This window comes from Schistocerca piceifrons, chromosome 5, assembly GCF_021461385.2.
Source record: "Schistocerca piceifrons isolate TAMUIC-IGC-003096 chromosome 5, iqSchPice1.1, whole genome shotgun sequence".
Classification (NCBI taxonomy): domain Eukaryota; kingdom Metazoa; phylum Arthropoda; class Insecta; order Orthoptera; family Acrididae; genus Schistocerca; species Schistocerca piceifrons.
Genome location: NC_060142.1, coordinates 388,251,550 through 388,265,631, shown reverse-complemented (window position 1 = coordinate 388,265,631; position 14,082 = coordinate 388,251,550). Strand labels below are relative to the sequence as shown.

The following is a 14,082-nucleotide window of genomic DNA, read 5'->3' as shown; positions in this document are numbered from 1 at the left end:
AATCAAAACATTCCGAAGAATCAAAACATTCCGAAGAATCAAAACATTCCGAAGAATCAAAACATTCCGAAGAATGAAAACATTCCGAAGAATGAAAACATTCCGAAGAATGAAAACATTCCGAAGAATGAAAACATTCCGAAGAATGAAAACATTCCGAAGAATGAAAACATTCCGAAGAATGAAAACATTCCGAAGAATGAAAACATTCCGAAGAATGAAAACATTCCGAAGAATGAAAACATTCCGAAGAATGAAAACATTCCGAAGAATGAAAACATTCCGAAGAATGAAAACATTCCGAAGAATGAAAACATTCCGAAGAATGAAAACATTCCGAAGAATGAAAACATTCCGAAGAATGAAAACATTCCGAAGAATGAAAACATTCCGAAGAATGAAAACATTCCGAAGAATGAAAACATTCCGAAGAATGAAAACATTCCGAAGAATGAAAACATTCCGAAGAATGAAAACATTCCGAAGAATGAAAACATTCCGAAGAATGAAAACATTCCGAAGAATGAAAACATTCCGAAGAATGAAAACATTCCGAAGAATGAAAACATTCCGAAGAAATTTCACAGGAAAATTTCCAGCAAATCGAAAAATGTTCCAGACCATCTAAGGTCAGACATTATTTTCAAGTTAATAATCCAACAACTTCTATTATAATGAAGTTGAGAAATGCACATAACAAATTTTATTGCTCTGGGGTATTGGTAATTGATTGTAACAAGTATTCTATCAGCCAAATCTGCCACTCTTGATGTATGGCTTAAGGAGCATTTACAGCCAAGTAATAAAATTGCCTTGGAATTGCATTAGCAGAAACCTGCTATACTATAGGGAGCACTGAGAACAGAATGTGTATTCTCCATAGGATAGAAAAGGGCCATGTTCTCTATTTGTTAGAAGAACTTTAAATCTGTATAGCAAAAAAACAGGAGCAAGCACGAGTGCTCAATGGACAAAGCAATTTTGTACCCACACCTACTCTGCTTTGTTTGGCAATAATATGTTAATCACTGGCCACCTCACATATGTATTTCTTGCCTTGTCATTAACTAATATGAAGCACACTGCATATCTGCTTCATTTTCATACATTGGTTGTATTACTCATTTTTTATTGTCCCTTCTCTCTTTATACAATGTATTTCATTGACTATATAATCTTATATACTATTACAATGTTGTATTACCCTTTTCTTGGTATGATGTGTCATGGGATACAAAAAGACTTCTAGTAGTTAAGCTCCTCCAACCACTTCTCACCTATGCTGCAGTCTGGTGGCTACTCCAACAGAGGGTGCTGATTACTTATTTCTGTCTTTTGTTTCACCTATTTGGTTTCCATAGTAAATTTGTCATTCTTATGTTATTTTTAGTGCTGTAAGCTCATTTTAGTGTATGTTACCTTACATGCCCCACTGTGGATTTTACCCACTGTCTTTTTCATTTTATTGCATTTTGTACAACCATGTAATTGATGAACACAAGTAGGCTTACAGTAGTGACATCTAATAAGCTTACAAGAGAAAAATATTTTGTACTACTGTACCTTAGCTTTTCATGAAGATTAGTGCTGTTCACAGAATGGCTCTAACTGCACTATGGCTTAGTTTACACTATGTTTCAAATGTGTGCGACAATCCTAAGCTAATTTCCTGTGTATTTTTTTATGATGCCACTATGGGCTCTTATATTAAGTCATGTTTTAAAATGGGCATGCCTTGTGATATTTTAATCTCATGTTTTCCATGTGGATGACAGTCATTTTTCATTAGGGATATTTTGTTATTTTATGATCTAGACTGTCCTGTTTGGTTTTTCCATGATCTGCAGCATATGTGAAGATCACTGACAACTGGCAGTGTAAGGACCAGGAGGTTCTTTGGTCACTGCCGTAAATAATAGAAATTCATTCTTAAGTAAATTACACTTTTGCTTCAATATCTGCTGTAGCAGTTAAGTGTTACAGGACAATTTCCAGCTTACAACAGTAGTGTCCACAAAATTTTATATACTCAATGATTACATAAATATGTATGATCATATTATGTTCCTTCCACTCACATAAATTGTCACTGCAACATGGCACTGTTAGTGAAATAAGGCTGTAATGACTTAAAATATGATGTAGGCCCACTGACATGGCAAGTAATGATTTTACTTCGACACATATCCATGTGCACTGAAGTACATAGGTACTCTAAATAACACAATTTAAGTAGAAACTAAAGCAGCTCTCCAGTATAATGAGAGGACTAAACTTTCAGTATTAATTCTGAGAAATATGTTTTCTCCAAATGTCTGCTATGTGTGCCTATTTCATTAATCCTGGAATCCACAGAGCACAGTTTGAGGCAGCACCAACTTTAAATCCTTTCTGCGTTTCCAGAATGAGATTTTCACTCTGCAGCGGAGTGTGCACTGATATGAAACTTCCTGGCAGATTAAAACTGTGTGCCCGACCGAGACTTGAACTCGGGACCTTTGCCTTTCGCGGGCAAGTGGTAGAGCACTTGCCCGCAAAGGCAAACGTCCAGAGTTCGAGTCTCGGTCGGGCACACAGTTTTAATCTGCCAGGAAGTTTCATTTCTGGGTTATTTTTTGATCACATACAATCAACGTGCTGTACTTGCTTTCGCCATATCACAGGTCTTGAGGTGAAGGAGCTGGCGGAAAACAGTTCAACGGCGAGTTGTGCAATGAACTGATCCTCTGTTTCCATGGCGAAACTGGCCCCCCCAGTACCGTTTTCGCGCAAGACATTCTGACCGAAGGTCAGCGTCGACTAGCGAACCGATGACGAGAGCAGCTGGCCTACCGCGCGGAAAGCTACCAGCCGCCGCCCATGGCTCAAGTATGGCGTCACCTTCGGTGTGACAATGAAATGAACGGCCGAGCGCCCCCGGTTACGTCCCACTCCGCCGGGGCCGAAGTGCAATGCAGCCACTGCCACTTGCATCTGCCAATGTACGGGTAACGTGGCAACACACGCGTCAAGAACTCTAGCGCTACGGGACAGCGTATGTACGCAGATCGTCGTTTACAGGCAAATGGTGTTGACGGCAAATTTATACGTCAGACTGCAGTAAGAATTAAGTCATTAGCCTAACAACCACAGGCCAAGTAGATGCCACCTATCGCTCATTCGAAAGAGGCAGTGCCTTTTGAGCTTTCTGGTAATTGTTACTTCGTGATTCAGTGACAAATTGAGTCCCAGGGTTCGAGGTTCGATCTTTCACTTACCGCTACTTCTACCTTCCGCGATTCTCTGTGTATGTGACAATTACAAGGTCACCTATCTGGGCCACGTAAGATTACAGGCTAAATAGTTATTCAGTAATTATTTTCAAAAATCTTTCACCCACTATTTTACCCCCTTAGAGGTTGAATTTTAAAAAATGCTAAACTTTTTACTTTCTGACTGAGAAAACAAATACCAGTTTTCGTAGTTCTAGCTTCAAAGTTCCCTTAGTAGCGACATACTTTCAGAAAGCCTTTCATCCCATATTTACCCTCCCCTTCCAGGAGTGTAATTTCGGGCAATCCCTTCATAAACTATGTCTACAGTATAAGATCCACACTCTCTCCAAACGTCAAGTTCCTATCCTTAGTCGTTTTGTATGGGCAATGATGAGTCAGTGAATCAGTCTGACCATACTTCACCCCTTATGGGTTGATTTTCCAACAACAAAGAAATGCGCACGTTTTATTTCTAACAAAGAAGCCAAATATGAAATTTTTGCAGATTCAGCTCCAAAAATGCTTGCAGAATGAACTATTTCCATTAGACACTTTCATCCCCCCCGTTCCTCCCCATAGCGGTCGAATTTCCAAAAAGTCTGAAACAAGTATTTTTTTATTTGCAACCGAGAAGTTAAATACCATTGTTAATAGATGTAGCTTTAAAAATACTTTAGTAGTTCCCAAATTTTTTTTAAAGAGCTTTCACCCACCCACTATTTCAGCACCCCCCCCCCCCCCAATAGGGTTAATTTCCCAAGAACTCTCAAACACTTATTTCTGACTGAGAAACCAAATACCAATTTTCGTAGGTGTGGCATCAAAATTCCATTAACACCGACATTTTTCATAAAACTTCATCCCTATTTCACACCCTTAGGTTTGGAATTTCGATAAATCCCTCCCTAAACGAGGTCTACCACATAAGATCCACACCCTCGAATTTCAAGGCTCCCTCCTTAGGTGGTTTGGGCTGGGTGGTGATTGAGTCAATACAGCCTCCGCTACCAGCAGACCTCCCTGAATTAAGAAACTGGATTGAAGCAGCTGTTGCTACAATCACTGAAGACACACTTAACATTTGGGAAGAACTCTGCTATAGACTTTTTTGCCGTATGACAAGTGGTGCTCACACTGAACATTTATAAGGTTCTTGGTAAAACTGAGTTGCTCTTTCATTTGACATTTATAACTAAGTTTAATGTAGTAATTATTATAAAGCGTTAAAACCCCGAATTATTGACTGCGCTCTTATGTGTATCTGTTGTGTTTATTGATCTTATGGAAAACGCTACGACCTTACGCACTAATACAATTTTTAACGACTTTTAGGTAACGCTACCAAGCTATATTATACAAAGCCCTGCCTTCTACGACTTATATCTATGTACCTTCATTACCGGAAAATCCATATAATTTAAATCAGCTTCGCAATGACACACCCATTCATCATTCCATCAGGTAGTTAATTTATTCCATTCTCCTTAGCTGAATGCGTTCTCGTGTCACCGATCGCAAGAGTTAGTGATGACTGAGCTCAAGTCAGGCGGAGCATTACGATTCAACCGAGACCACTGTAGAGAGCATGTAGCAGTCACAAGGCCACTGTCTGTCATCAATTTGTTAACGGATGATCATTTATTTATTCGGTTATTACTCCCTTGAAATAAACGGAATCAAACTGCAATTTGTCAAACAACATTTAAAAATTTTTCTTCTCTAATTTACGTATGTGTAAATTAACTGTTCTTCAAAGTGCCGCTATCTGTGCGGGTAGTTACCTGTTGAGAAAATGCACGGTTTCGACCCTGAAGCTGAGAACCCGCATACCAAGGCTACAAGACGTAGTTCCGTGCCAAAAATGAAGGTCATGATAGTCGAGTTACGCGATCTAGAAAGAACAGTACGCGCTGTTCTAAAAACATTTTCACGAATACAACTACCTGACAATATTGTAACTGCCCCTTTATGAGGTTTGCCGACGTACGTTATGATAAATCGTCTCACGTCTTGAGTGCAGTGACACTTGCCAAATAAAGGCGACCAAATTCTCTATCTACATGGTACCAGTAACTGCTGTACTAGTATAGTACTGGTACTCTGCAACTACTGAAATGTGTTTTGAGGTTACGGCATGTTTTATTCAGTTATAACATAGCCACCAATACCAGGGCTTTCTAGATAGTTTCTTGCTTTAACGTGAATGTTATATCTGCATCCACGTTCGTTTCACAAGAACTTTCCCTTTCGCCACTGGAGCTGTAAATAAAAACACAGACAGGCCGCAAGTGAATTATGTCTAACGGTAAGGTAATATTTTTCAGACTGTCAGTAACATTCACTGGGCAGCTTCGGACGGAGGAGAGCGGGAAGGGGGGACGACTACAAAAAGATTGAGATCTTTTTCAAAAACGTGACATCTTTGACACGGCATATTCTAGTATCTAACTAGCACCAATGAAGAAGATTGCCATTTAGGCTCTACCTATTACGAAAAAGTCATGAGGCAGGGCTATAAATAGTATAGCTTAGTAGCTTTAAACAGAAAGGTCTCGCTCCATCTTGAGTCGTGATTTTGATTAACTGACTATTGAAAGGATGCATAATCTATTCCCAGATACTTCATGCGCAAGCAGCTGGAGTGTGTAGAGAATATAAAATTCAACAACTCGGGAAGTAATTTATGAATTTCTAAATTAATGTTATACATGAATAGGTCCAGAAATTGAAATAACCGCTACTCATTCAGAGCTGATAATTTTACTTATATTTCGGTCGATTAACGTGCTATCTTCTTCGTGTCACCCTCTTTGGGGTACGTTGGACATAATTTCTTCATTCTTCCTAATCTTTTCCTCTCTTCCTCCGAGATCATGTATTTGGGTTTTTGTGCACATTTGTCTTGGAACCTTATATTTTGATCTTTGGTAATTAGTTTTGCTGTTCGATGAATTGGTAATTTTCTGATATCTAGTATTTTTCAACCCGTTGGGTTTTGTTTTGCGGTTGCGGAAAAAGTCAAAGGATTGTTTGGTTAATCTGTTAAGAGTTCATTCTGAGAAATTGCATCTGAAAGTTTTTCGATTTTCTTGTAGAGTTTCATTTTTTATGTAGACAGTCTTATCTTTGAGTTTTGGTCCTATGACTTTCCTTAAAATTGTTCTTTCCTTTATCTCAAGTTTCTCCATTTGGACATTGAAGTTCATGTTTAGTGTTGCTACTCACTTGCTATCGTTGAAATCATTCTGATTTTTTCCTCCGACTGGCTTGCAGAACTGGTGACGTCAAGTTTTAGTAGTGTAATCAGTCACTCGATTTTGGGAAGCTCCATCAACAGCTATCAGTAACAGTCTCAAAAATTCTGTCGCCAGAAATTCAGAACAAATTCGAGTCAAATGGGTGTTGCATATTTAATCACCACAAGAAAAGAATTTCTGATATTTTTATTTCCCTTTATGAAACGACTGCTTAAGTGTCTGTGAGGGTGATAAATAGAAAGTACATCCAGATTACTTAACACAGGTTCTTGAAATTTTGTATGTATGTCTTCGTACTATAATTTTCATTTCCCTAATAAACTGTAAACGGACCGAAATTTGCCACCCGCCTCATTGGAGGGGTCGATAGACAGATCTGCACCATCTCCCCACCCCCCACCCCTGCAACATTACAGGCGTTTTCATTCATATATTGAATGGATAACCAGTCCACTGGGATGTTTTGAGTTTTTTTTATCACCTCAAATTTAGTTCTTTTGGCATCAAACTTCTCGAATCTGGTCAATTCCTATCAACAATAGCAATTTTAGACACTTTCCTTGAAATATTCTGCGGGTGCTCATGTATGCGATTATTCAATAACGCATCTACACAACTTGCTACACCCAGGTAAAGCACACACCTGCCGGGTATTCTTTCAATCTTTTCCCTAGTGATCATCAATCTGATTTAACTTTTTTCCAGCATAATGGCTAACAAAAGAACTCACGACTTAGAGGCTGGTTTAAGCACAAGGTTTCAACGAACAAGCCTTAGAGTCAGCCCACCCTCTTCGTTTGAGCAGCTCATGTGGTTGAGGCAGAGGCATGTTCAATTTCGCCATCTGATAAACGTATGTCTCTTCACACTCAAAGTTCATTGTGGATACGAAGGTCACATTACGATTGTGTAAAAAATGTCGACGCGATAAAGGGGAGGCCTTAGAATAATATACTTCAGTACATAGCGCATTTGAACTGTGTTAACCTCTATCGGCGGAGCAGTTTTTGTTTTCTGTCCTCTGAGGGCAATGACCTACACCCCTTGTGTCTTTGCACTTACACAGGAAAAATATTCCAACTTGCCAAAAGAGGATCGAAGTTTATTTTAAACAGCACATACGCAAAGAATACCGTAAGGTGAAAGGGTAAAGTCTTCAGCAGTTTGACAACGTCCAACACGTGCTGTAAGCATTCCTTCATTAAGCCTTGGAAGAAAGCCAAACAGCTGATGCTTTTCGGAGCCAATGTTGCGTAAGACCCACGGGAGTCTCACGCTGTACTCCTGTTACGGAATAGCTGCACGTGACCAGTGCATGGACTTTGCACCAGTGTAAGCTGTGTAAGAACTCTATCAGCGCACCCGCTTGAGCATTTACCGAGTTCATGTCGACCACACAATGCAATACAGCCGTGCGAACGTGTCTTCGGCGACTGTATTTGTCATTTATCCGTTAATACGTTTTGAATTTCGAAAATTCAGGAATAATAAATTCTAAAGCCAGCACCATTCCTGGTGAAAAGTGTACTGATTCGTCAGCATTCTCAACGAATGCTAACGTTCAATAATACCACAGGTATAATGTTGATTTACGGGCGCAGATTATGGCATTGGTCAGCAAAAGCCTAACATTGTTATGGCAAGTACAACAATACTTTACACCACAGCAAAGAAGTGTTGTTATCCAATTTTACCCATGAACGAATTCATTCCTGCCTCCTCTTTATTGCTAACTGCAAAACAAGCAAGGATGCTTAGCTGGTAGGAAGATTGGTGACACTAAGGATTACGAAAGTTTTAAATAATATTCAAATATAAAAACTGAAACGTTACACTATTGGGTCAGTATTTGCCTACAAGGTAGAAAAATATTAGTTTTCATCATTATATCTTCTTCCTAGACATTACAGAGCCCATGCTGCATAAGACACAAATGAGTCAATTGGTTCAATTTGAGTCCCTGCACTCCTGGCAGATCTAGATAAGTCATATCCCCAAACAGAACTTAAGTGTGTGTGTGTGTGTGTGTGTGTGTGTGTGTGTGTGTGTGTGTGTGTGTGTGTGTGTGTGTGTGTGGTGGTGGTGGGGGGGGGGGGTGTTTAAAGTCTGTAGAGCTTACAATATTGCAATAATGAGTACCACAATAGGCAATTCAGTCGAGGAATGACCATCTACAAAAAACAATCACAGAAGCAGGAAAAATATAGGTTCGAGAAGGATAAATGCAAAGAAATCTTAGGTAACAAAAGAAATTACCTGCAATGAATTACAAAAAGGTCCAGGAAAAGAAAGTAACACAGCAATTTGTCACTTAGGAATGAAATAAAGAAAAACACAGAAAAGGCTGCAGAAAAATGCACAGGAATCAAAACAAACATTCCTCTGAAGCATTGATTTAGCATATAGAAAAGTCAAAACGACCTTCAATGAAATTAAAAATAACTGAACATTCTGCTATAAAACATAGCAAAGAGTGCTGAAAGTTTGAGTGCTAAAACTTGTCTGGTGATTTAATACAAGATATAGGTTTTGACATGGAAGGCATATGGGCTCCAGTATTAAGAGTTTCACAGAGCATTAGAAGATTTGATCAAGTATCACAGAAGAGATGGATAAAATTATACTGGCCAGGAAGAGTTTGTTATGGTAATACCAAGTAATTACATACAAATTGCATGCCACACAATGCAGATTTCATAAAATGCCAGAGCTATTTGTTACTTGAAGATTTGTTGGCTGGTGGTATACAGGAACTAATGACAACTTGTTAATCACCTTGAAGACTGATTACATGGAGTTTTCACTTAATGGTACTGTAAATGCAAACAATTACAATGTAATGCTGTAAACACTAATAATCATACAATGCCTGGCCAATTTTAAATTATCAAAAGCTTTCTGCATGGCAAGACTGGGACAGTGCTTCCCCTCCCTTGAAATCTTGATTGTGGTAACACACTGATCAGCAACAGACCAAGATCTAGGTTAAGCGAAGGATGACATTTGGGAGTGATCTGGCAAAGAAAACAAACGCGAATATTAAGTAAAGATTGCAAGAGATTAATCTCTAGTTTTGCTCAGTGGTGTCCGTATTTGAACCTTCTTCATTAAAATAAATGACATGGTAAATTCAGAGAAACTATGATGCATAACAGACCAATCTCTCAGTACATATTTTGGTGCAAATTATGTACATACATCACATATAAACTATGAGAAATGCCACAGGGACTACTCGGTAATTTCATGACTATATAAATGAGATGCCAATCTGCATAACCTTTGTTACTGAACCACCAGTGGAAAAGCAGGAAGAACTACATACTACACTATTACGATGCATACAACTTGTTTTGTCCAAAATTCCACAGGTACAAAAACACACACACACACACACACACACACACACACACACACACACAGACAGAGAGAGCGAGCTTGAATTCAAGTTTTGTTAACCATTTCAAGTCAAGTCTATGAGGCAACTAGTTAATTGATTTTTTGAAGTGTGTAGCCACACTACTAGGCCTACTTGTTCAGATAAAATAATCATATATGGCAAAGCTAGTACAAAGCTAAAAATCACTTATTCACAACACACATTATATCCAGCTTTCAGTGTCAACATGTTACAACTATACTGGCAGAGCAAAAGCATACTAATAACAAACCCTGTCAAATGGCAAGAGATTTTTCTACTTATACAACAAGCAATTAGCAGTAGCTCTCTACAACTGGCTTACCCACGACCAAATCTTTCAACAACAAGTTCATGCCTGCAATTCCAGATAGTTTTCAATTTTTCAATTAGTATGGGATATTTACAATAATGACAAATTGTTATCCACACCTGATGGTGTTTCACAGACTTCTGTCAATTTTGTTGCAATATAGAAATACGTTTACACTTTAAATTTTCAACATCTTTAATGTACTGATGAAGCACAATGACTTTCCCCAAAAGTAGTGATAATACTTACAATAAAACCACATGGTTTCATGGGATAATAATGAAAACATTGTAATAAATATTTAGCACCTAAGCCATTAGAAATAAATTACTTGTTAGAATGGAGAACTACTGGACCACGAACCTACCTAAATTTTCTTTTACGATCAACCACAGTATGCTTGTATTTTATGTACTCGCCAGAGAAGCATTATGACAGTTATGCTAGGGCATGAATGAATCATTTGAATTCAAGTTGGTCAATCTTAGAAACGTGGAATGACATATCCACCCAAAATTGGGCTAACATTCAGACTTTCATAAATCTTGAATCACATCTACATACTGATAACTTGTACTGAACACTGAAAAATGAAAAGTACCACACAATTTCTTCAAAATATGAAATGGAGCAGCTATGGATAAGCAGCAGTATGCTTACAGTCTGATTAAAATTACTTTGTGACTGACAGAATGCAGTGGCAAAGGGCAGTCTTGCCAGCATGTAGCCAGAAACAACACAAGGCACTGCATGTACAATAACAAAACAACCAACACAACCAGCATGCAGCACTTGCCAAAGAACTTTCCCACTCATCATCCATCATGAAGGAATTTTAATCCAAGTATTTGAAAGAATACATTTCTGTTTACAGTCTATACTATTCCTAAAGCTGGGATATCTAGAATATACAAAAGGCAACATCATTAAATGCCAATTGTATTTGACAGGTGGAAGTGTTGCACAAATGAGGAAAAGCTGAGCTAGTAATCTCAAGACTAAACATCCTGCAGTATCATTATTTACACATAACATTTCTGAATAGTTGTAGCTCATTACATGCTGCTTCCACAGCAACTGAATATGAAGTTACACTAACAATTAGTTTATTAGAAACAAATCTTTCTTGAATTTTTCCATCAGTGGATGAATCAGGAAGAAGCCTTCATGTGTAGTACAAAACAATAGGTTAGCTCCTGTTTGCAGTATTAGATGAATATTATAATACAGATGAAAATCATGTTTATTTCCATGTCGAACCTATATAGCAGCGAAAAAGCAACCACCTCAAAAACGACAATACATGAACCATAGCACGAATTTTTACCAAAGAGAACAGTCATACTTTAAACTACTAAAAAATAGAAGTACACTCTTTGCTCATTTATGATCATGACTGACCTTGGGAAATAAAGCCTCAGTAATTCTCAACTGAAACACAGAGTCCTAACTATTTCTTATAAAATGTCTTGGGTTACAACTTTGAACAATCACTTAAGCTTTTGATAATTTTGGTGGCTCACTCTCTCTTGAGGCTCAACTCACATTCTGCACCAGTTATCAATGAAGTCCATCACAAGCAATAAATTTACTTCTTGCTGCTCAATGCTGTACATAATGCTACAGCCTGCCATGAAATGGATGGGAGAGTTTACTTCCCAGTGGACAACTTCTCCCATTTAATTCTTTTTATGAAATACACATCTAATCTAATCACAACTACGATCCAATTATGATTGCAGATGCATCACACCAAAAGTATAATTTAGATGCTGTTTTTCTGTGAGAATCTTAACACATGCAGCACCGTGTTTAACACATATTACGACTTTATTTTAAAAATCAGTATTTCAAAAAACCGATCATGTGAATCAATTACACCGAGCCACAAATCACTGCAAGATTATGGGGATGTTAGTTTCTACGTATCACCATATGGTAGCTATTACTGTTTACAAACAGCATGTTTTGGGCTGCATGTACAGTATTTCTCCCAGAATTTCGCTTTATTGCAACTCCGTATAACCAAAGAGTCAGCGTTTGCCATCAAATATACTATGTTTGTGTAACTTTGAATGACATTTGTAATAAGTTACGAACGCTATTCAGTAACCGAGCTGCTATTCAAAGGCAACAGATAGGCACGGAAAGTCTGCTTAAGAACATTGCTTACCGATTGAGCCCACTTAGGAAACCCCCACTTGGAGCTAACCAGCCGATGTGTGTGCAGTATCCCATCAACCACTTTCCTTTCAATCACATCTGTACCAATAACGGCTGGGTTCATTGGATTTGGATATTTCCTCCATGCTGCCTGGGCTACAGTTTCCCACGGATGACTGGAATTAAAAATACAAGACTCAGTACACATAACTCTTACCACCTGTTTCCACTCCACACCAACATTTTAACTTACTTGAATGTGTGTTCCGATGTCCAGATCTTCATAGCTGACGACTGTTGATTTCTGATGTTACACTCGCAATTATTAACTTAACCTTCTCACCTTCACTGCACACACACAAACACCCGCTCAGACTGATCGACGTCTACTGCCAAACGTAACCTTCGCCCTGTTCTCCCACTCTCCACTTTCGTCAATGATTGCATCAAAGATCTCGTAATACAGGACTTACTCATTTTCAAAGATAATTTTTGAACAATATCGATTACTACTACCGCTACATGAACCTACCACAACGAACATTAAGGAAGCGCTTCGCAAAATATCGTAGTGAACATTGTGTGTAAGAGCCCTAACAATAAAGTCAAACAAATTAGGAAGGACGTTATCAGATGCAGATATGTATCCAATTTATTATAAAAAATTTAAATAACATAGACAGGATGAGTCAGGAGGAAAGGGACGTGCTTTGAGGGGTGATAGTGATTCTGTACAAAAAGACGTATGTCTTATACCGAATGGTTTCCGAGATAGAATATATTTAATGTACATTATTATTTATTTCCAATGTAATTCAAACATTGTCATTGCTTACATCGTACCACAATAGAACAGATAAGTCGAGACTTGAGGTCTATTACAAGTAGTGGAACTATCTCAAATTGGCCTACAAAAACTACCTAAGCTGCAGCCCTTGCATGTCGCGTGAGATTTTCAAAATTATCACGCTCTCTTCGAGCAAAATATTAGTCCTAGAGAAAACTTTTTTTTACGTAATTTGATGTAGTTTAATTTTGTACTGCGATACGTTTTCGCTGGAAGGTGGGGTTTTCCAGTTATTCAAGAAAAAGTTACAACAATGACATTAAATTGTTCTGTCTCAGAAAACATCAGAAATAGGGCATATCAGTACGAAGTTTTTTGTTCAGAATCACTAATACCATCATCCCCCAAAGGATGTACCTTTCCTCCTGACTCACCCTGTACTTGCATGTTGTAAAACGAACAGGTAAAAACATTTTATGTCCAATATTTTGCTTACGATATATATACGTATTTATTTTCTTTATTTGTGTGGCCAAATTGTCCGTAAGTGCTTTATAGTTCGTGAAGATATTTTAATTCTCTCGTTACATCTACAGGAAAATGCGTTTTTTTTTTTTTTTTTTTTTTTCACCAGGGACGTTTCGCTTCATTGTGGCAAAACGTCATCAGTGGTATGTAGTCAAGGATATGTACAGTTTGATTTGTTTTTAAGATCGAAAAACCAACAAATTGTTAAAGAGCTGTTTTTCGACCTTAAAAGAAAATGAAGTTATACATAAATATTTTTCATTACAGCCCAGTGTTGATGCTTTACCTCAATAACAATACAATAGTATATTATATTATATTAGATTATAGAATAGCTTATTGCATTAACTTTTAGAAGCTAT

General features: G+C 37.9%; 1 protein-coding gene across 1 annotated transcript in view; it reads right to left on the bottom strand.

Annotated features, from left to right (window-relative positions):
• LOC124798269 (protein slowmo) overlaps positions 1-12,826 on the bottom strand; it is a 36,782-nt gene extending 23,956 nt beyond the window's left edge. The window contains exons 1-2 of the mRNA XM_047261593.1: positions 12,659-12,826; positions 12,416-12,581 (exon numbers count right to left, since the gene is read on the bottom strand). Coding sequence (XP_047117549.1) covers positions 12,416-12,581; positions 12,659-12,690 — 198 coding nt within the window. The 5' untranslated portion in view covers positions 12,691-12,826. The remainder of the gene's footprint in view (positions 1-12,415; positions 12,582-12,658) is intronic.
• Positions 12,827-14,082: the final 1,256 nt, after the last annotated feature.